General features: G+C 41.9%; 1 protein-coding gene across 1 annotated transcript in view; it reads left to right on the plus strand.

The window, feature by feature from the left end:
• The window catches only part of COL4A2 (collagen type IV alpha 2 chain), a 249,308-nt gene that overhangs the window by 217,847 nt on the left and 7,018 nt on the right, over positions 1 to 24,443 (plus strand). The window contains exons 35-46 of the mRNA XM_073349678.2: positions 507 to 570; positions 984 to 1,058; positions 6,740 to 6,847; positions 7,970 to 8,077; positions 9,220 to 9,291; positions 9,673 to 9,798; positions 14,432 to 14,548; positions 20,161 to 20,322; positions 20,454 to 20,552; positions 21,294 to 21,440; positions 22,163 to 22,279; positions 24,077 to 24,268. Coding sequence (XP_073205779.1) covers positions 507 to 570; positions 984 to 1,058; positions 6,740 to 6,847; positions 7,970 to 8,077; positions 9,220 to 9,291; positions 9,673 to 9,798; positions 14,432 to 14,548; positions 20,161 to 20,322; positions 20,454 to 20,552; positions 21,294 to 21,440; positions 22,163 to 22,279; positions 24,077 to 24,268 — 1,387 coding nt within the window. The remainder of the gene's footprint in view (positions 1 to 506; positions 571 to 983; positions 1,059 to 6,739; positions 6,848 to 7,969; positions 8,078 to 9,219; positions 9,292 to 9,672; positions 9,799 to 14,431; positions 14,549 to 20,160; positions 20,323 to 20,453; positions 20,553 to 21,293; positions 21,441 to 22,162; positions 22,280 to 24,076; positions 24,269 to 24,443) is intronic.

A 24,443-nucleotide genomic window follows, 5' to 3' on the forward strand; every position in this document is an offset into this window, starting at 1 on the left:
CTGCGTCCGTAGAGCTGCGCTGCTGTAGCGATTCTCGTGTCGACTAGCCCTAACTCTCATTTACCAGCAATTTCCGTGCATACTTTGTCAACAAAATAAGTCACGCTTGGGAGAACTCCACTCACAAAGGGCATAACAAGAAAAATCATCCACTACACTTGGTTGTATAGGGCAAAATCCTATGGTCCCTTCTTAAGTAAACTCCCCATTAGACATCAGTGGGAGTTTGTCTGAGTGAGGACTGCAGGATTTTGCCAAAATAAATTGAATTATATCACACAATTCATGTTCCCAATTTTAAAGGAAATAGTGCTCACAAATGCAGCCTATCATTATTATTGATGTAGTCTGGCTACATCAGCCAAAGGAATCAATTATAAAGTGCTAAAGAAACTCAGAAGTGTAAGTATTTTGGCATTTTATAGTGTCTCAATAGCAATGCTGTTTTAAAGACTGAGTAAAAGTTCATTCTAATTAAATACTGTCCATTTTTAACCATATGATAGGGTGAAAAGGGTATTGAAGGAATCAGAGGTGATTATGGTAGACCTGGCTCTGCTGGGCAAACTGGTGAGTCTGCTTCTATCTCATCCATTGATCCATTTGTACTAATCTCATATATAAACCTTCATATGCATTGTATGAAGTCCTTCATATAGAGTCTGATCCAGACCACACTGGAGTCAATGGAAAAACTTCAGTGGTCCAGTTGATCCAGTGCCTGTTGAGCATTGGATCAAGTCCATATAGTCTTGTTTAGTTTCCTCCTTCAGAGGGGCCATGACTTTTTTTGCACATCTCCTCCTCCTTTTTTGTTGTTTGTTTTATCATTTCCACTGTTGTTGTTGGGGCACAGCTAAGCTACAGTAGTGAGTTTTGCACTTTTCTCTGAAGGCTACAGATTCTTCAAAACTCTAATAAATTGAATTTGTATTCAGAATTGAAGTCCAGGCTCATCCTTTGTTTATTTCTGCTTGAAACAGGTGATCGAGGAGATACTATAAACTTACCAGGAAGCACAGGTCTGAAAGGAGAAGCTGGTGTAACTGGATCATTGGGTATTCATTTCATTGACCATCAGAATTGTTCTTTATATATTGTTTTCACATGTCTACATGTTACAGTCCATGGAGGGTTGCTCACAGGGATGGGAAGCTCATTTGTATGAACTCTCTGGCACGATGAGCTATTCAACAGGTCCCACTGCAGTAAATGCCTGGGTGAAACTGGAGTACTGAGGAATAAGTGGTTAAATAGCCCAAGAGTTCCATGTAAGGGAAAATCAGGATTTGGCTTTTAGTCCTAGTGTGCGCAGAACTCTCACTAAAGTCAATAGACATTTTGCTTGGAAAAGGGGTGTTGTGTGCCTCCAGTGACTGCAGAATCTGTCTCACAGTCCCCTTATCACAGTGCTTGGAGATATACATTTGTTACATTTTCCACGTCGAGGTGAAAGTATGCAGTATCACCTCTTCGCTGAGAATGTGAATATGCTGCACTAAAGTTAGACAACATGTATAGTCAAACAGCATACACCTAAATTAAAAAATTGCGTTCTGCTTTGTAATGGCATTTTTGCCATTGACTCTAGTAGGATCGTGATTTGGCCCTAACTGTGCGTGGTGGAGAGTGCTGAGCCTACCTCTTCTTTGGACTAGTCTAGGCTGAGAAAAATAGTAGTGTTTTAAAACCAGGGTTGACCAGGATTTTTAAACAACACAGTTATTGTCTTCACTAGATACTAAGCAGTGTTTAAAAACGTGTTAATCGATATGGGTCATCTAACACATTTTACAACATGAATCATTTTCCCAGGCTGGGCAAGCCCACTGAGGGTTTGTCTACACTTGAAACACTATAGCAGAGCAACTGTAGCAGTACAACTGCACAGCTGTAACCCTTCAGCTTAGATACTACCTACACCAGGGCTTGGCAACCTTTCAGAATTGGGGCGCCGAGTTTATTATTCACTTTAATTTAAGGTTTATTTAATTTATTATTTATTCACTTTAATTTAAGGTTTTGCGTCCCAATAATACATTTTAACATTTTTTAGAAGATCTCACTCTATAAGTCTATATATTATATAACTAAACTATTGTCGTATGTAAACAAGGTTTTCAAAATGTTTAAGAAGCTTCATTTAAAATTCAATTAAAATGAATCATAGAATCATAGAATATCAGGGTTGGAAGGGACCTCAGGAGGTCATCTAGTCCAACCCCCTGCTCAAAGCAGGACCAATCCCCGACTAAATCATCCCAGCCAGGGCTTTGTCAAGCCTGACCTTAAAAACTTTTAGGGAAGAAGATTCCACGACCTCCCTAGGTAACACATTCCAGTGTTTCACCACCCTCATAGTGAAAAAGTTTTTCCTAATATCCAACCTAAACCTCCCCCACTGCAACTTGAGACCATTACTCCTTGTTCTGTCATCTGCTACCACTGAGAACAGTCTAGAGCCATCCTCTTTGGAACCCCCTTTCAGGTAGTTGAAAGCAGCTATCAAATCCCCCCTCATTCTTCTTTTCTGAAGACTAAACATCCCCAGTTCCCTCAGCCTCTCCTCATAAGTCATGTGTTCCAGTCCCCTAATCATTTTTGTTACCCTCCGCTGGACGTTTTCCAATTTTTCCACATCCTTCTTGTAGTGTGGGGCCCAAAACTGGACACAGTACTCTAGATGAGGCCTCACCGATGTCGAATAGAGGGGAACGATCACATCCCTCGATCTGCTGGCAATGCCCCTACTTTTACATCCCAAAATGCCATTGGCCTTCTTGGCAACAAGGGCACACTGTTGACTCATATCCAGCTTCTCGTCCACTGTAACCCTAGGTCCTTTTCTGCAGAACTGCTGCTGAGCCATTTGGTCCCTAGTCTGTAGCGGTGCATTGGATTCTTCCATCCTAAGTGCAGGACTCTGCACTTGTCCTTGTTGAACCTCATCAGATTTCTTTTGGCCCAATCCTCCAATTTGTCTAGGTCCCTCTGTATCCTATCCCTACCCTCCAGTGTATCTACCACTCCTCCGAGTTTAATGTCATCTCCAAACTTGCTGAGGATGCAATCCACACCATCCTCCAGATCATTTATGAAGATATTGAACAAAACCGGCCCCAGGACCGACCCTTGGGGCACTCCACTTGATACCGGCTGCCAACTAGACATGGAGCCATTGATCACTACCCGTTGAGCCCGACAATCTAGCCAGCTTTCTATCCACCTTATAGTCCATTCATCCAGCCCATACTTCTTTAACTTGCTGGCAAGAATACTGTGGGAGACCGTGTCGAAAGCTTTGCTAAAGTCAAGGAACAACATGTCCACTGCTTTCCCTTCATCCACAGAACCAGTTATCTCGTCATAGAAGGCAATTAGATTAGTCAGGCATGATTTGCCCTTGGTGAATCCATGCTGACTGTTCCTGATCACTTTCCTCTCATGTAAGTGCTTTAGAATTGATTCCTTGAGGACCTGCTCCATTATTTTTCCAGGGACTGAGGTGAGGCTGACTGGCCTGCAGTTCCCAGGATCCTCCTTCTTCCCTTTTTTAAAGATGGGCACTACATTAGCCTTTTTCCAGTCGTCCGGGACTTCCCCCGATTGCTATGAGTTTTCAAAGATAATTGCCAATGGTTCTGCAATCACATCTGCCAACTCCTTTAGCACTCTCGGATGCAACGCCTCCGGCCCCATGGACTTGTGCTCGTCCAGCTTTTCTAAATAGTCGCGAACCACTTCTTTCTCCACAGAGGGCTGGTCACCTTCTCCCCATGCTGTGCTGCCCAGTGCAGTAGTCTGGGAGCTGACCTTGTTCGTGAAGACAGAGGCAAAAAAAGCATTGAGTACATTAGCTTTTTCCACATCCTCTCTCACTAGGTTGCCTCCCTCATTCAGTAAGGGGCCCACACTTTCCTTGACTTTCTTCTTGTTGCTAACATACCTGAAGAAACCCTTCTTGTTACTCTTAACATCTCTTGCTAGCTGCAACTCCAGGTATGATTTGGTCTTCCTGATTTCACTCCTGCAAGCCCAAGCAATATTTTTATACTCATCCCTGGTCATTTGTCCAATCTTCCACTTCTTGTAAGCTTCTTTTTTGTATTTAAGAGCAGCAAGGATTTCACTGTTAAGCCAAGCTGGTCGCCTTCCATATTTACTATTCTTTCTACACATCGGGATGGTTTGTCCCTGTAATCTCAATAAGGATTCTTTAAAATACAGCCAGCTCTCCTGGACTCCTTTCCCCCTCATGTTATTCTCCCAGGGGATCCTGCCCATCAGTTCCCGGAGGGAGTCAAAGTCTGCTTTTCTGAAGTCCAGGGTCCGTATTCTGCTGCTTTCCTTTCTTCCTTGCGTCAGGATCCTGAACTCGACCATCTCATGGTCACTGCCTCCCAGGTTCCCATCCACTTTAGCTTCCCCTACTAATTCTTCCTGGTTTTTGAGCAGCAGGTCAAGAAGAGCTCCGCCCCTAGTTGGTTCCTCCAGCACTTGCACCAGGAAATTGTCCCCTACATTTTCCAAAAACTTCCTGGATTGCCTGTGCACCGCTGTATTGCTCTCCCAGCAGATATCAGGGTGATTGAAGTCTCCCATGAGAACCAGGGCCTGCGATCTAGTAACTTCTGTGAGTTGCCGGAAGAAAGCCTCGTCCACCTCATCCCCCTGGTCTGGTGGTCTATAGTAGACTCCCACCACGACATCACCCTTGTTGCTCACACTTCTAAACTTAATCCAAAGACTCTCAGGTTTTTCTGCAGTTTCATACTTGAGCTCTGAGCAGTCATACTTCTCCCTTACATACAGTGCAACTCCCCCAACTTTTCTGCCCTTCCTGTCCTTCCTGAACAGCTTATATCCATCCATGACAGTACTCCAGTCATGTGAGTTATCCCACCAAGTCTCTGTTATTCCAATCACATCATAATTCCTTGACTGTGCCAGGACTTCCAGTTCTCCCTGCTTGTTTCCCAGGCTTCGTGCATTTGTATACAGGCACTTGAGGTAACCTGCTGATCGCCCCTCTTTCTCAGTATGAGGCAGGAGCCCTCCCCTCTCACGCGCTCCTGCTTCCTCCCAGTATCCCACTTACCTCAGGGCTTTGGTCTCCTTCCCCCGGTGAACCTAGTTTAAAGCCCTCCTCACTAGATTAGCCAGCCTGCTTGCGAAGATGCTCTTCCCTCTCTTCGTTAGGAGGAGCCCGTCTCTGCCTAGCACTCCTTGGAACAGGTTTCAGAGTAACAGCCGTGTTAGTCTGTATTCGCAAAAAGAAAAGGAGTACTTGTGGCACCTTAGAGACTAACCAATTTATTTGAGCATAAGCTTTCGTGAGCTGCAGCTCACTTCATCGGAAGAATCCAAAGCCTTCTCTCCGACACCACCTGCATAGCCATTCGTTGACTTCCACGATTCGACGGTCTCTACCCAGGCCTTTTCCTTCCACGGGGAGGATGGACGAGAACACCACTTGCACCTCAAACTCCTTTATCCTTCTTCCCAGAGCCATGTAGTCTGCAGTGATCCGCTCAAGGTCATTCTTGGCAGTACCATTGGTGCCCACGTGGAGCAGCAGGAAGGGGTAGCGATCTGAGGGCTTGATGAGTCTCGGCAGTCTCCCCGTCACATCGCGAATCTTAGCTCCTGCCAAGCAGCAGACTTCTCGGTTTTCCCGGTCGGGGCAGCAGATAGATGACTCAGTCCCCCTGAGGAGAGAGTCCCCGACCACCCACCACCCGCCTCCTTCTCTTGGGAGCGGTGGTCGTGGAACCCCCAACCCTAGGACAGTGCATACCATGCCTTCCAATCGGCGGAGTCTCCTTCTGCTCCTTTCCCTCAGACATATCATCTGGTCCACTCTCCGCATTAGTACCTGTGGAGAGAACATGAAAACGGTTACTTACCTATATCTGCCCTGCTGGTACATGGACGTTCCCTTTTCTTCTGGAGGTCACAAATCAGAATTGCTTACAAGGAAATAAAAGGTAAAATGCAACTAACACCTAACTTAACAAGCGAAGTGAATACAAAGCAAAGAGGTCTCTCACCACATGATCCAGCACTCTTACTAACTGAATCTCTTTCCGTCAGGATCGCCCCGCCCCTTGCTCAGCCCCATGTTTTGGTAATGTTATATAGTGGAATCTTATATCTTTACATACAGTGTTACCACACATACTTTATCAGGACAATGATTAGCAAATCATGAGTTTTCAAATGATACCATACACAGTATGCTTTGTACAAATTTAACATAGTCTTGTAAAATGGGTGAATGCAGTAATATAGACTGCCACACACCCCTGAGAGATGTAGCTATGCCAGGGGTTCTCAAACTGGGGGTCAGGACTCCTGAGGGGGTCGTGAGGTTATTACATGGGGGGTTGCGAGCTGTCAGCCTCCACCCCAAACCCCGCTTTGCCTCCAACATTTATAATGGTGTTAAATATATTAAAAAGTGTTTTTCATTTATAAGTGGGGTCGCACTCAGAGGCTTTGTATGTGAAAGGGGTCACCAGTACAAAAGTTTGAGAACCACTGAGCTATGTCAATGTAAGATCCCAGTGTAGACCAGCTCCGAGTGGGTTCTTTATGCAATGAGGCAAGGGCTTTCTTAGGAATCCTGCCTCATTAAATAGGCAACTTCAAATTCAGTTATTCCTGATAATTATTCAAATATTCCTGGCATATATATGGTGATTGTTTAGGGAATCTATTAACATTTCTGGTGTTGCAGGTGTGAAAGGAACCAGAGGAGATAAAGGTGAAGGAGGTGATCCTGGTTTTATTGGCATTGAAGGCCTAAAAGGCACCCAAGGTTTTCCTGGTTTAAAGGGGCAAAAAGGTGAAATATTTCTCACATTCTGTCTTAACTATGCAGCAATCCTAAGATTAGGAGTAGAGTTGGTTTGAAATGTGCATAAAAAAACAAAGTTTTATTCAAATGCTTTTAACAGAAATTTCAAATTTTTGAAAAATTTTGACCACTCAATAAGCTGGTCAAAAACAGTTTTTTAAAAATGTGAAAATTTTCAAAAGAAAAATTTACCCAAAAAAATTCATATTCAGATTTTTTAGATGAGCTCTCATTAATTAATTAAACTAATTAAGATGACGTGCCTGTTTACAGTAATACAGTCTTAGTGCAATGGTGTTCAGTGTACAAGAAGGGATGAGAGTATTTGGATGATACACAAGGAAGGGAGCATTCTAATATTTCCCCTTCCCTCTAGTTTAAATGAGATAGGAAAATACCCCAAAGGACCTTCAGCCACAGTATTTTGAACCAGTTCTTTTGGCTAACAATACAAGGCAAATAGTGGTCAGATTCTGCTCTGGATCCAAATTGGCAACTTGAGAAATCTGTTACCATTAGGTGAACATGAAAAAATGTTGCTCCATGTATTTATTAGTAGTATATTGCCTAGAAGCCCCAACCAAGATCAGGGCCCCAGTGTGCTGGGTACTGTACAAATATGTAGTGAGAGACTGTCCCTGGCTCAAAGAGAGCTTAGTCTGAACAGACCAGGCAGACAGAGTGAAAGGGGAAACAGAGGCACAAAGAAGGGAAATGACTTGCCCAAGGTGGCACAGCAATTAGACTAAAATATTCAAATTGTTTTTTCTAATAGCAGTAGAAACCCACCACTGTCTATGTCTGCATTTCTCAGGTAGCTGGAGGCATGAAGTTTGCAATTATAGTAAAACAATGCATTTTTTGCTGTCTCATACTGCTCTTTTGGGGGGAAGGTGGGGAGAGGGATGTATGTGTTTCTTCCCCCATAGCATACTTCACACTAGCTCTTTATTTCATAATTTTGTTGTAGGGGACTTTGTTGTTTATTTATCCATAAGGCTGCCCATGCTGGCTATCTGAAAGACTGAAGGTAGCACAGTCCATGTTTTATGGTATACAATAGGATCAATTTCATGGACACCCAGAATTAATGATGTGTTTTTCCTATAGGCTTCCCAGGACTGGTTGGACCACCAGGATCACAGGGAGACCCAGGTATTCCTGGATTTCAAGGTGAAAAAGGAAGTCATGGATGGCCTGGTGTAGCGGGAAAAGCAGGTTATAAAACTATTTTAATTAAGTCATTTTACTCTAAGTATTTCATTATTGTGCATTTTGGGGTGAGGAAGAAAGAGGATCATTGGCATTTCAGAGCTCTACCTCTCTTTCCAATAAATGCTGGTTTCCTATAAATCTCAGATGCATAAATGTACACTTGTATGATTTGACTTTTCTTGCATTATAAGGATCCTTGCATTCTCACATTGACTGAAGGGGGAGTTTTTGATATGTCAAGAACCTAATTTACAGGAACTGTTTTAATTTCACATGATGGTTGCAAAACAAATTAATTTTCAACAATATGATCAACTCTTTTTCAAATGTAGCAGAGAGTAATATCATTTCCTACAGTGCATTAGATAGTGAGCAATTCATCTTACATAATCATCAGATGCAGTAGAGTTCACTGATACTGAATACACGGTTTGAAAAGTAAATGACTTATGGCACGCTACACTGAGAGCTTTGTTGTCAAGATATAAATAATATTTTTAAATAAAACAGTGAACTTTCTTAATTACCAGACCAAGGATTGCCCCCTTGCCCCTTAATAAATTAAAGCATGTAAGTTTTCGTCTCCAGGCATGGGGCAGAAAATGCCCCATTTCAAACAGCAGCAAGCTTTAGGCATTTTTCAGATTGATTTTTAAAATCCCACACAGTGATTTTTTTTTCCCCTTGAGATTCTTTTTACAGAACTTGAAGGATGTGTGGCCACCTTACTGTTATCCTGCTTTAGGGGCTACAAAAAGGTATAAAGATGAATCCTATCAAAGCTAGGGCAGTAAGAAGATAATTAATGGCAGGTTGGTTTTCTTTTGTTTGTGTTGGTTCTTGGTGTAACTTTTACCAGTTAGATTGGAGCTGCTTCTTAAAAATAAGGCTATGATTTTACTGCATAATCATATCGAGAAAAATAGATACATTTGCCAACAAAGGAAAATACACAGTTGTGTGTAGGTTTGTGATAAGCATATACACTTGTGTGTAAATTCAAATCCTAATACAATTTTTTTGTGGCTACCTTTGGGACAGGAAGCTATATTTTCCATCAAACGCATCCGTTTTCTACCAACCAAAGAATCTTAACAACTCATTGAACCTATGTATAAGATAATCATGAGTAAAATGTTTAACAGGTTTACCTGGCTTCCGAGGAATCAGTGGATTGGATGGTTTGCCAGGCAGTAAGGGCTTGCCAGGCTCCCCAGGTATGTGTGACAATCTTATTCTGTCCTTTTATAAAGGCACCAGGTTATCTTGGCTATTCCATTATAAATTCCATTTGGGATGGGTTTGTATATGATTTCTTAACATAGTCATCTGAAATTTAGCATGTGAACAGTAGGCTCTGATGGAATTTGTGTGGATATTCCAGGATTGGCAAAAAGTAATATATCTTAAATGGTGCAACCTAATCAAAATTAGGTGATTAGGGACAAATCTTTAAATCATAATCCCTTTCCTTTTGGCAGGTTTAAATCGGTATTAAGAGCCTTAATGTTATTTTAATACAGTTTTCAGTATGTAGTATAGCAGCATTATGAAATCCTGAGATATTTGGCAGTTTACTCTTACTAACTCCAAAACAGGTCCAGATGCATATGGGGCTGAAGGTTTCCCAGGTATTTATGGTGACAAAGGGGAAGCAGGCAAACCGAGCAGTATTGAAGGCACCAGAGGAGCACCAGGCCAGAAAGGCGAGAGAGGCAATCCAGGTCAGTGTTTAGGGTGTTGTATTTTTTATTATTCTATATTGGAGCATAGCAAGTGTGCTAGCATACATTCTCACACAATGCAATTTAAGTTACAGCTGTTTATAAGAAATCTACAGCCATTTCACTCAGCTATGGCCCTGCTGCTAGTGGGGGTAGCAGTTCTCAATCTATGCCAAGTATTAACTGTATTGAAAATTAGAGTTTTTCATTATTTGTCATTTCCAAGCCTCACACAGGTACTTCAAGCTGATACAGAAGTATGATGTTCATAGAGCTATTGCTACACTATCTAGCCCAGGGGTGGCCAACCTCTGGCTCCGGAGCCACATGCGGCTCTTCAGAAGTTAATATGCGGCTCCTTGTATAGGCACCAACTCCGGGGCTGGAGCTACAGGAGCCAACTTTCTAGTGTGCCGGGGGTGGGGGGGGGTGGTGCTCACTGCTCAACCCCTGGCTCTGCCACAGGCCCTGCCCCCACTCCACCCCTTCCCGCCCCCTCCCCTGAGCCTGCCATGCCCTCGCTCCTCCCCCCCAGAGAGTCCTACATGCCACGAAACAGCTGATCGGGAGGTGTGGGGAGGGAGAGGGAGGAGCTGATCGGTGGGGCTGCTGGTGGGCGGGAGCCGCTGGGAGCGGGGGAGGGGGGAGCTAATGGGGGGCTGCTGACATATTACTGCGGCTCTTTGGCAACGTACATTGGTAAATTCTGGCTCTCTCTCAGGCTCAGATTGGCAACCCCTGATCTAGAAGGTTCCAATATTGCCAACTCTTGTGATTTTATTGTGAGTTTTGTGATATTTGGTGTTTTCCTTAAAGCCTCAGTGTCACAGTTACTTGGCTACCTGGACCTCTGACCACTCTTGGTCTCTTTGAGTGCGTCCCTCAGGTCTTGAACCTCAAACTGCTCCTCTCTTCTGTGGTGGAATCACGCAATTCTCCACTCTTAGTCTGGGCCCTGTGCTACGAGCCCAGGTGCTAATCACAATTGCTTCCACAAGCCTGAATTGGGTTCAACACCTGCAGTTCATTTCCCTCCAGGAGCCATGAGAGAGGTATCCAGGGACCTGATAGCCTGCTTAAAGCAAAGTAATATTCATTTAGAACAGCAGCATTTCAGAGAAAACCGGTCTTAAAATAATAAACCAGTCTACATGCATGCTTGCCTTTCCCTAAAGCAGTGGTTCTCAACCTATTTATCATTGTGGGCTGCATGGCCGCAGGTTGAGAACCACAGCGCTCCCTCACCCAAAACCTTCCCCATGTGACCAGAGACCCCTCTGCAGAGTGGAGCCCTGAGCGGAGGGCCAGGCAGTAGGGACCACAGACTCTGCTGTGTAGGGCCAGACAGCAGCCCCGACCCTGGACCTGACTGTGTGGTAGGGCAGCCGGGCGGCAGCCCAGACCCTGCCTGTGTGGTAGGGCAGTCGGGCGGCAGCCCAGACCCTGCCCGTGGGGCAACCCTTGGAGTCTGGATCCCTGCCACGCAGGGCTGGCCGGCAGCCCCACCATGCGGGGCAGCCAGGAACTCAGACCCCATGCTCCCCGGGGGCCTTTAGCCCACAGCTGGGCTGAAGCTTTGTGCTAATTGGGCCACAGGTTGAGAACTGCAGCCCTAAAGCTTAGCTAATTCATTCCCTGGATCAGTGGAAGGCCTAGTCTCCTTTTCGGACACCCGCCCTGGACAACTCTTCACAATTGACCATTCCTGGTGAGGGTGTCCATTTGATTTCTAAGCTCCCACTCTGACAAAACAAGGATTGCATCATTGAAGTCAGGCTGTAGGATCCTTAAAGCTAATAGCTTTTCCTGTTGACTTTTCAAGTCAAGGCCAGGATGTTCTTATCTGGAGAGCCATAGTATTGCCTTCCTGTTTGTTCTTATCACAGCCTTGTTGAACTAAATCAATATAGGTTTCAGAGTAACAGCCGTGTTAGTCTGTATTCGCAAAAAGAAAAGGAGGACTTGTGGCACCTTAGAGACTAACCAATTTATTAGAGCATAAGCTTTCGTGAGCTACAGCTCACTTCTTAGCTCACGAAAGCTTATGCTCTAATAAATTGGTTAGTCTCTAAGGTGCCACAAGTCCTCCTTTTCTTAAATCAATATAGGCCCATAAAATGTTTCTAGCTCTCCTGGTTGCAGAAAACAGCTTGAAAATGTGATCTGAGTGCCCCTTAAACACTCAGAAGCTAGAAGGTGTATAAAAAACGGATTTTCCCATCAGTGGCATTTACACCAAAGGAATAAAATTTTTAAACATTGATTATTCTGTTTAAAGGTAAGTATTATGTAGTCTTCTGAAGTTGTTAATGAAATCAGTATCTTATGGAACTATTTTATTAAAAGCAGAGAAAAACAGCTGCTACACTGAGTAGCTGAGCAGATGAGTTGTTTTTTTTTTTTAATCTTTTCCACTTCTCTGACATCAAAGTGGCCCCCTGCCAAGCCCCCTTAAGGGTAGCAGCCCCACTCCATTTTAACTTCCACTCTCATAACTGCCCTTCCATGAAAGCACACTCTGTCCATAAATTCATCTATGATAATAACCATATAAACTAGTTAGTTGTATGTTTTGAAGACTTTCCAACATTTAGGGCCTGAAATTCCCACTTAATTAATCAGGCCCTTAATTCTTTTCCCTGCACCCTTTGATGGCTCTAGCTCTGCTCCCTTGGGGAAACGCTCAGTTATACTCTGATTTCTTGTGGCCACTAAGATACATTGTGCCTTCTCAACTTTCCTCCTAGAAATGGTGCTATTTTGCTAATTTCGTTCCTGTTTGTTAGTGTTAATTGTTTACTGAAGAAAAAATAGATTTAAAATATTTTCATGGCTTCCTGAGACTATTTGCAATAGTATTACTTTATCCGACTTAAATGGATAGTTTCAAGGAGTTATGGCCCATACTTCCAACTGTTTAAAAACTTAGGATCTGTGGAGAATGTCCTCTGGATTCTACATATCTCTATTTTTAATTGAAAAATTAAAGGAATCAATAGCCACTGATTTTGTAGGACATTTGGTACAGTGGTGTTTGCTCTTCTGCTGCAGAGCCAGTGTGTTTCAAGTACTTGCTAGCTTGGAACAATATTTATATAATAGAGCACCTGGCACATACAAGATTATTAGCACCCAGTATGGTAAGAAATAACTAACTATCCATACCTGCTTTGGAACTGGTAAAAACAAAGTTATATCTATCTTAGAGCCTCATTTTCAGGGTGCTGAGTGTCACACTGCCTGGTATGGGACACAGCTAAGAATGCCAATTTCAGGTCAGACTGCCAGAATACAGGGTTTATGCCCAAGTCCGACGTTGTACTCTATCATAAGACTTCACCAAGCTAGAAACAGATGTGTACTTCCAAAATACGATATTAGTTTTTATGAAGCCACAGTCAGTCCCCATCAGGCCCTCTAGCCCGTCATACAACACCCAGAAAAAAAAACAGACGTCTGTTTTCAATTATGATTAAAACCAAAAATCATTAGGTTCTTCCAGCTCCAGAGAGCCAGCCGCTCACCCCAGGGTCAGAGTATACTTCAGATCTTACCCCAAAACCATGCTGGTAGTCAATCCTTCAGTAAACTAAAAACTAAAGGTTTATTAATATAAAAAAGAGAAGAGTTATTAAAAGGTTAAAGTGAATTATATACATTACTAGTTTCAGAGTGGTAGCCGTGTTAGTCTGTATCAGCAAAAACAACGAGGAGTCCTTGTGGCATCTTAGAGACTAACAAATTTATTTGGGCATAAGCTTTCATGGGCTAAAACCCACTTCATCCGATGCATGGAGTGGAACATATAGTAGGGAGGTATAAGTACACAGTATATGAAAAAATGGGAGTTGCCTTACCAAGTGCGGAGGGTCAGTGCTAACGAGCCAATTCAATTAAGGTGGAAATTAGTTGATTTCAGAGTCTGTAGATCAGGATAACAGTAGTGATGTTAAATCTGCTAGCTTGCAATAAGTCTCTCTGGTCCATCCTGATTATTGGGGTCCTTAGTCCATTGTTCAAAGCTCCCTTTGTTAGAAATCAGAGTACAGAGATGTGGAGCAGGAATGAGGCAAGGAAGTAATGTCCCCATCTCCAATTTATACCCCCAGTCCATGGGCATGGAAAAATACTGGCTCAGACATCGAGCTATGCATCACATGTTCTACGTGCCCTGCTGAATCACTGGGCCTCCATTGTCCTCAGGAAGATCCCACTGGAAGAGCTGATTCTCCTGAATGGCCTATCAACACCGTGGCTGGCTAGTCTTGATGTAAATCTGTCTTATTGGTGTTACCCCAGAACACATTTAGTAACAAGCATACAGTAAAATGTCATAACTTCTCATACAATGGTGATACACACGTTTCAACAGGATAATAATACTTAGCAGATTCCAATGATATCTTACAAGGCATGCTTTGTACACGATTTATCACAATTTTGTAACATTGGTGACAACAATAGTGCAGACGATCTCCTTTTTTATACAGTGTCACACTGAGCACCCACACTTTCATCTGAAGTTAACGGGACTACTCCGCACCTCTGAAAATCACAGAGTACAAGGTCTGGTTCATCTGGTAATTTATGCTCTTTTTCTGCAGTATTAATTATGTCTTTACTTTCTTTGCAGGGGAACGAGGCCCAATTGGTAACCTAGGGTCTGATGGAATTCCAGGCTTTCCTGGAGTTTCAAACATATCAGGAATACTTGGTGATGTGGGTTCTCCAGGTCTAGATGGAGTGCCAGGTAATATATGCCATGTGTGCATTAGCAGATGAAGAGCGAATATTTAAACACAGATGTTTAGCAGTGTTTGTCACTGTTATTTATATTAGCTCTAATTAATTAAAGCATCCCAGGTGCTTTCCAAATCAGGAACCTAATTTTGAAGAAAACTCGTGAGATATAAAATGGAGATAAAACGATCCTTCAACACACACCCCCAGAGGTGGTCTGTACAGGTTACTGTTGAATTATAGTGGTGGGCTTGCTTTGCAGATAAATAGATTTAATGCTCCACGGTTGACTAGCAACTTTCAAAAGCACTAATTAATTTACATTTTTTTAAATTTAATATCCCTGAGGCTTGCAAGTCTGTGACAAGCTAACTTAAACCAGTGAAAAAATAATCACTTAAAATTGCTCGCAAAACTTGAGTGTATTGATTTGAACTACTAAGTTATTTGGGCTGTCAAGTTTGTATTGTGAAAACACATTCACTTTTCCACTCTACAAAAATTGCAACTGGTGGTCCATGAGCCCACCTTTCTCACACACAAAAGAAGGACCAGAATAAACCATGGTGCAATGACTCTACTGGGATATTTAGCAGCCCCTCCAGTGACTGCCAGGCTTCTACTTTGTTATTTAGGCACATCTACACTTCTGGCTAAATGGGCACTGCTGCGATCAGTGCAACAGTGTTGATTTAGCGAGTCTGGTGAAGACATGCAAGATCGATGGGAGAACACTCTCCCATCAATTTGTGTACCTACCTTCCCGAGAAGCGTAAGGGAAATCGGTGGGAGAGTGTCTCCAATCGACACAGCACAGCGAAGACGCCAAGGTAAGTGGATCTAGCTGCATTGACTTCTGGTACGTTATTCACATAACTGAAGTAGCGTAACTTACATTGAATTACGGCAGTAGTGAAGACCAGCCCTTAGAGTACTCCAACAGTTCAAACTTGGGTGCCTGAGTTCGGCACATAGGCCCAGATTTTTGAAGGTATTTAGGCATTGGTGCACTCAGCAATGCAACACCTAATGGATAAGGAGCCTAAATCTCATTTTTCAAAGGGATTTCGGCACTTAAGAGCTAAAATCCAACATCATAGATTCCAAGATCAAAAGGAACCATCTAGTCTGACCTCCTATATAATGCAGGCCATAGAACTTCCCCGAAATAATTTCTAGAGGATATCCTGTAGAAAAACATCCAAACTTAATTTAAAAATTGTCAGTGATGGAGAATCTACCATGACTCTTAGTAAATTGTTCCAGTGGTTAATTACCCCTCACTGTCAAAAATGTATGCCTTATTTCCAGTCTGAATTTGTCTAGCTTCAAATTCCAGCCATTGGATCTTGTTATACCTTTCTCTGCCAGATTTAAGAGCTCATTATTAAATATGTGTTCCCCATGTAGATTCTTATAGACTGTAATCAAGTCACCCCTTAACTATCTCTTAGATAAGCTATGTGGACTTAGCTCCTTCTGTCTATCACTATAAGGCATGCTTTAATCATTCTCGTGGGTCTTCTTGGAACCCTCTCCAGTTTATCAACAACCTTCTTGAATTGTGGGCACAAGCACTGGATACAGTATTCCTGTAGCACTCACACCAGTGCCAAATATATGGGTAAAATAACCTCTCTACTCCTACTTGAGATTCCCCTGTTTATGCATCTCAGGATCACATTAACTCTTTTGGTCATGACATCACACTGGGAGCTCATGTTCAGCTGATTATCCACCATGACCCCCAATCTTTTTCAGAGTCACTGCTTCCCAAGATAGAGTCCTGTACATTCTTTGTTCTTAGATGTAAATATTTATATGTAGCAATATTAAAATGCATATTGTTTGTTTGCACCCAGTTTACCAAGCAGTTGAGAATGTTCTGAATCAGTTACTTGTCGTCTTCATTATTTACTCCCTCACTTTTTGTGTCATTTGAAAACTTCATTAGTGATGATTTTATGTTTTCTTCGAGGTCATGAAAAAACTGCAAGACCTCACTGGAAACAGACCCTCTCAATGGCGATTCCCCGTTCACAGTTACATTTTGAGACCTATCAGTTAGCCAGGTTTTAATCCATTTAATAGGTTTCAGAGTAGCAGCCGTGTTAGTCTATATTCGCAAAAAGAAAAGGAGTACTTCTGGCACCTTAGAGACTAACCAATTTATTTGAGCATAAGTTTTCATGAGCTACAGCTCACTTTATGCATCTGATGAAGTGAGCTGTAACTCACGAAAGCTTATGCTCAAATAAATTGGTTAGTCTCTAAGGTGCCACAAGTACTCCTTTTCTTTTTGTGAATTCATTTAATGTGTGCCGTGTTAATTTTATATCATTCTAGTTTTTTAATGAAAATGTAATGCAGTACCACGTCAAACGCCTTACAGAAGTCTAAGTATATTAAGTCAATATTGTAACCTTTATCAACCAATCTTGTAATCTCATCAAAAGGAGATATCAAATTAGTTTGACAGGATCTATTTTCCATAAACCCATGCTGATTTGCATTAAGTACATTACCCTCCTTTAATTCTTTATTAACTGAGTCTATATCAGCCACTCCATTATCTTGCCTGGGATTGATGTCAGCCTGACAGCCCATAATTACCCAGGTCATCCTGTTTATCCTTTTTAAAAATTGCCACACCATTAGCTTTCTCCAAACCTTCTGGAATTTCCCTAGTACTCCAAGACTTATTGAAAAACAACATTACCAGTCCAGCAAACTACAATGCCAGCTCTTTTAACACTCTTGGATGCAAGTTATTTGGACTTGCTGATTTTAAAAGGTCTAACTTTAGTAGCTTCTGTTTAGCATTCTTCAGAGAGTCTAGTGAAATGGGGAGTTATCACCATATGATAAGATTATATTGTGTATCTTTTCCCCAAATACAGAACAGAAATATTTATTGAACACTTCTGCCATCTTGAGAATTCTACCATTTCCATCTAGTAATTGACCAGTATCATTGTCAGGATTCTTTTTGCTGTTAATATATTTTTTAAACTCCTTACTGTCATTAACGCCGCTGTCCATAGATCTCTCCTTGTATCCCTTTGCTTTCCTTATCAATTATACATACATAGATACATACACACACACACATTTATATTACTTTTTATAGCAGCATTCACTTCTCCTCTAAACCATGTCCATTTTTCAAACCAGCACTGCCTTCTTCCACCATTGTGGGATCGTGACTTATTTGGCAACTAGTAAGGTGTTCTTAAATGATTCCCAATTATAATTCATGTTTTTCTGATTAAATTCTTCCTCCCAGCTGTTTTGACTCATAATTGTTTTCAGCTTTGTGAAACTGGCGCTCTTAAGGTGACAAGACTGGTCTGGACTTTATTCTGCTTGCACATAACCAGTGTAATCAAGTCATGATCACTTGTACCCAAACTACCATTAATTTTTTAGGTCTGTGATCAGTTCCTCTTTAGAAGAAAATCTGATAAAGAATTTCGCCATGTTGGCTGCCACACTTATTGAGTTATGAAATTGTCATCTAAAATGTTTTGACATTCTAAGGGTGTTTTTGTACTGTCAGCTTGAGACATCTGGCATATGTCATTCAGATTGAAATCCCCCATGATCACACAGGGTTCTTGCTCCCTACACATTAGAGATAGATGTGTAAGGAGGCAGTCATCCTGCTACCTACTGTGATTTGGCTGTAACAGCCACCAACTAATACACCATCTTATGCTTTATCTGTTAGTACATTGCTCCATAAGTATCCAAGATCATTTTCTTTGAGTTATCAGTCAATCGGAAACAGAGAATGCCATTTTTAAATAGAATGGCACTCCCCCTCCCCTTTTGCCCACTCGTTTCTTCCTGCCTCGGTTATAACCATTGGATTTTTAACATTCCGGGTGTGTCAATCATCTCACCAGATTTCAGTAATACCAGCTAGATTGAAATACTCTCCTAAATGAGCAATTTCAGTTTCTCTTGGTTGTTACCCAGACTCCTAGTATTAGGTTATAGGCAATTAAAGAATTTCTTCTCTTCGTATTCTTTGGTTCCTTCATTATTTTGTTCTTAACATCTCAATTTTGTGCAGAGTGCTCAGATCTTCCTTCTTTTTACCCTCTCCCTGTGTTATTGGTTTAACTGCTTCCTGACTACTCAATGGGATTTTGGCTCCAAAGTGCTTAAGTCACTTTTGAAAATCAGATAGTCTCCGCTGCTAGGCATTGTAGTGCTGAGCACAACGCCAAATACCTTTTAAAAATCTGGGCCCTATTTCCATTCTAACTTCAGTGGAAGCTCTGCACCTCTGAAAATGAGGTTTGAAAATTTTGGCTGATTTGCTTACAGTCTACTCAAGACAAAGCTTTAGGGTGGGATTTTCAAATTCTCTTGCCACTGGCCTAGCCCTTCTTCTACTGAAATCTAGGGGAGTTTTATCATTGCTGGGTGCTTTTGAAAATCCCGTCCTTAAGCTTTAAAAGTAATTATCATTTTCCCGCCACTTTTTGAACATAGGGATATTTTTTCCCTTCCTCCTCCCAGGATGGGAAGTTGCAAGCGCTTACAAAAGACACTTTTTATTAAAAATAAATAAAAGCCATGCTGTAAAAGAAGAAGTCTGTATTCAGATAGACTTTATTTTGAACCTGAACTGTTCTCAGAGTTCTGTAATAATTTTGAAATCAAGCCAAGTGGTTCTTTCTTTTAAAGCTCTTAAACATTGATGGGCTTCCCCAGCTGCTGGAAAGATGTTAGAAGAATCCCAAAGCATTACTTTAAAGGAATTCAACGAAGAGGAAAATTCAGTAGATACCATCCCTTCAGGCTAAATTAATTCTTTCCACCTCATCCCTTTGCATAGTCAGTTGCATCTGAGAAGCCTAATTCTTTCAAAGCAAAAAGCTCCCTTCTGTAAAAGTCATACTCCACTAGACAAGTAGTAGTTTCATAGGAAGAACTGTGGTTGTACTCTACTGATGACAGCTATAGCAAACCCTCCACAGACTCCTTGTCACATAGTGAAGACACATTACAAACTGCCTTTGTCAAGTTCTGCATCAGCATTTCCTCCTCCATTGATACTTTTCCTGAATCCAAGTTTTAGGGCTTTTCTAGACCTGTGCACCTGGGCTGTTAAGTAGTAAAAGCCAAAATACTATGAAGGGGCCCTTATTGGTTCCCTTTCCATGAACCCTGCTTAAGAAACTTTGACTTGAAGGCCTAAGGTAACTAATTCCTTCCATAGTGTAGGATGTCTCAATCTAACATCAGGGCTGCAGAATAGGCAGGGATGGTGTCTCTAGCCTCTGTTTTCCAGAAGCTGGGAATGGGCAACAGGGAATGGATCACTTGATGATTACCCGTTCTGTTCATTCCCTCTGGGGCACCTGGCATTGGCCACTGTCAGAAGACAGGATACTGGGCTAGGTGGACCTTTGGTCTGACCCAGTATGGCCATTCTTATGTCTCTTGGGTCCCATGGGCATTACCCCTCTCCCCACCCCAGGCTCAGTGATTGAAACCTGGCAAGGGACCCATGCTCCACCATGAGGTGACACTGTTAATTTCCCCCCATGTCCATGCTGTCAGTTCTGCCTTTCAACACAGATTCCAATTTAATATGTGCTCTCACAGGCTATCCAGGACCACGGGGCAGACCTGGAATTTTAGCTCCAGCAGGAAGCAAAGGAGAAGATGGTCAAATAGGTGTGCTTGGAGAAGATGGTCAAAAAGGACCTAGAGGTGACCCTGGACCACCAGGGAGAACTGGAATTTCAGGGTACCCTGGACCAAAAGGTACAGCTGGCAAAAAATGAACCCTTTTTTAAAAGAAATGGTTATTTGTTGCTACAGTAGATGTTAGAAGTGACCATTTATATTATCTGTGCATAGATACAATAATTCAAATGTGACATTTTGCATTAAAGGGCATAAAGGCGCACAAGGTCTCATGGGTACTCTTGGCTTAGTGGGAGCTTTTGGTGACACAGGGCCCACTGGACCCAAGGGGGACAGAGGACCTACTGGTGAGTAAGAGCCTTCAGGTGCTATATTTTCCATCATTAAACAAATAAAACTTACCTGCTCAGCAGCCACCACACCTGCCTTCAAACTGACCCCATGGCTGCATTCCTGAATGAACTTTGGGCCAGTTGTGAAGTTTGGCTCCCATCTAAAATTGATTTTAATGTGTATATAAATGAAAAGGGCCAACTCCAAACTTTAGGTGCTTTTCAAAAACCTTTAAAATGCCAACCACATACAAACTATAACAACTCCTTACTCAGCCCACCAGAGTAGACCAACAGAAAAGATATTTGGAAATGTAAAAAACCCTACGCCTCACTAATACCAACCCTCCCTCTTCCTTAAAAGCCTACAAAAATAGACAGTGCTATATCTCGTTCTAGTTTTTTAGAGCACTGCACAACTTTGGATATCACAAGCTACACTCTACCCACTCTTCTGCTTTCTTGCTCCCTTTGTCTCCTTCCACTCATGTATTTTTACCTGTTTTAACACAACCCCTGAGGCCTGGAATGATTTCCCCACCTTCCAGGATGCCAAGTGATCTCCTACTCCCCAAACCCTTGGAAATTGCAAACCCAGATCTGCAGCTGAACTTTATGGCTCAGGGTACATCTCTAATATTAATAGTCAACTAAAATGTCCAACCTTAGTACCTCATTGAGTGACAGACAGAGCACACCAAGGGAAGGGAGTTGTTTTGTCTGAAAACGAGTTCACTTTTTCTTTTTATAATACAGGTTTTCAAGGACCTCCAGGGTCTCCTGGGCTGCCTGCAGTCCCCCCTAAGCTGGTCACTCACCAGGGTACAGCAGGCCCACATGGAAATATAGGTCCCCAAGGAATATCTGGTGAGATGGGGCCCCACGGTCCACCAGGTGATCCAGGTAGGAATTGTGCATTCACACTTGAAGTGCAGTGCTGTTCAGAATAGGGCTTCTGTAAAAGTAGTGCTGGGGGGTTCCCTACCTATTATTTCTCACTAATTCTAAATGTAATTGAAGTCACAAGGGAAATTTTCTCACTGCCACCCCTGCAAAAATGAATCCTGAGCAATCAAAATGAATCTGTGCAACATGCAGATCTTAACCAACTGCAAGTCTCTGTGACAACCATGAACCACACACTGGTCCCGATTGTCATCTTAGATCAATCCAAACTGACTCCATGAGCTGAGGTATACAAATGTCATTGAGGGCAAAATCTGACCTCAAACTTCAAACAACAGTTCTGTTGGTGAGATACATTGAGCTAAATTCCATTCTTCTCCTATAGTTTATATGGGATCTGCAGTGGTAACAGGCATGAAAAATAATAGAATTATGGGGCCCAATCTTGCAGTTCTTTCTTGGGCAAAATTCCTCATTAAAAAGTCAGTGAGGAACTTCGTCTAGGCAAGCATCATAGGATCTTGCTTTTAGTTTAGGTGACAAACTTTGCAGGTCTGACTGAACACACATGTTTATAATAACCAGATCTGTTGGGTATGTAGATGCTAGGTTTATATGGTAACTTTTCAGAACAGAACTTCGCTCTGAGAATCTTATTTTCTGTACTTAAAAAAATAAAATAAAATCTGTCTGATCATGTTGAACTTGATGGTTTTAAGGTTTTAGAGGCCCACCAGGTAAACCAGGGTTCCAAGGAAGAGGTGGCATGTCAGCTCTTCCAGGTTTTAGAGGAGATCAAGGACCATCAGGTTTCCCAGGTCTAGCAGGCTTTGAGGGTAAGTGACGTTGCATTATTATTATTATTTCTTTTCCCCACTTCATTCTATTAATCTTCTGTTATTAGCACTTTATCATTGTACAATTGTCAACAATTGTTCTGAAGCAACTCTCCTGACTTCCACTTACATCAAATACCAATGCTCTTACTAGGTTTTGCTGATTAATAGTTTTCATGGAAATAGTTTTAAAGACTGTTTAAAGCTAAGTGTTGTAACTAGATCTCAGTGCACGTTTTCCATGAACATTCACTCAGATTTTTAAATTAATTTGTTTTAATGCTTGTGCCCCTTCTGTTCTGGCCTTCAGTAAATACGCCAACAATAAGGTTTTACAAACAGGAATGTTCATGAAAACAGAATTTCAAATTCCTACGTAAGGTAAATAGATGAGCAGTTGTGGTACAAGTGGTTGGGTGCACATCCAGTTAGGAACCAGAAACTTTACCATATGAATTAGTTGAACACCACAAATCAGTCCAGCCCAAATAAGAATGTCAAATATTGAATATTTGTGGAAAATTGTTCACAATCAATCACTTTATAGGGTTAAAAAAGTCACCCAAAAAAATTGGCAGGTAATTTTAGATGAAGAATAAATTTTAAAAGAAAATCACTGCTTGCCTATATTGCATGAGCAGAAAGAGGCTAAAGTCATCAGATAATTATTTGTGAATTATTTGCTCAGCTCTAGTATTGAATCACATTCTCCACTTAAAATCTAGAGAGCCCAATCCAACACACTCAGGGACTTCAGCAGAATTGGATCAGTCCTAGAAGTGTAGCTGATTGACTACATTAGCTTTCCATAAAGAGAAGATAAATATCATGCAATAAAATTAAATGTTGAATAGGTCCCATCCCAGTATGTAGATTAGCTGACTATTCTTTATAACCTTATTATCCTCTCAGTGTGTACAAACTGATTGTTTAATAATTTGCTCTGGTATCTTTCCAGATACTGAAGTTAGATCAACTGATCTATAATTCCCCAGGTCCTCCTTGTTCCCCTTTTTAAATATAAGTTCTGTGTTTGCCCTTCTCCATCTTCTGGGACCTCTCCCATCCTCCTGGAGTTCTCAAAGATAATATCTAAGGGTGCCGAGATTGCTTCAGGTTATCATTAACCTTTTTATTTTTAATCAAAATAGGCATTGAGGCTCCTTAGCCTTCTTCGTGTCATCAGTTATTAGCTCTCCTTCATTGCTAAGTAGAGGACCTACACTTCCCTTTGTCTTTCTCTTGATCTTAACGTATTTAAGGAATCTTTTCTCATTCCCTTTTATAACCATTGCCAGATGTTACACATTTTGTGCCTTAGACTGTCTGAGTTTGTCCCTACATACTTGGGCTGTTCTTTTGTGCTCTTCCTTATCAAGTTGACCATGTTTTGGATTATTCATTTTTGATTTTCAGGTCATTAAAGAGCTCCTGAGGGAGCCATATTGGCCCCTTACTATTCTTCCGATCTTTCTTCTGCATTGGAATAGTTTGCAGTTGAGCCTTTAATATTGTCTCCTTGAGCAACTGCCAGCTTTCCTGAATTCCTCCTTAGATTTTTCTTTCCACAGGACCTTACCGACCAGCTCTGCTTTTTTGAAGTCCACTGTCCTTATTCTGCTGCCCTCACTCCTTCCTTTCCTTAGCATCATGAAATCCTAGCTTTTCATGATCACTGTCACCCAAATTGCCTTCCATCTTCAGATTCACTACCAATTCCGCCCTGTTGGTCAGAATCAAGTCTAAAATGGCTATTTCCCAGTTACTGTTTATTGTCTCTTTCCATTTTTCCCCAAGGTGAACCAGGCCGTCCAGGTAACCCTGGGCTACCAGGTATGCCAGGTCGCAGTGTTAACATTGGGTACCTTCTGGTGAAGCATAGCCAGTCTGAACAAGAGCCAATGTGCCCAGTTGGTATGAACAAACTCTGGAGTGGCTACAGTCTACTGTATTTTGAAGGACAGGAAAAAGCACATAACCAGGACCTTGGTATGTACATGGCTCTTTAACATCTCAACATCTGACACTTTCAATCTGATTTTGCCACTCAAAACTAGAGGCACACAAAATTATAGACCATTTCTGAAAATTTGGGCTTCGGTGCATATTAGGCTAGGATGCCTAGAAATGACAGCGGATTGGAACTAAATATCTTTCTTTCATC

This window comes from Lepidochelys kempii, chromosome 1 (genome assembly GCF_965140285.1).
Source record: "Lepidochelys kempii isolate rLepKem1 chromosome 1, rLepKem1.hap1, whole genome shotgun sequence".
NCBI classification, from domain to species: domain Eukaryota; kingdom Metazoa; phylum Chordata; order Testudines; family Cheloniidae; genus Lepidochelys; species Lepidochelys kempii.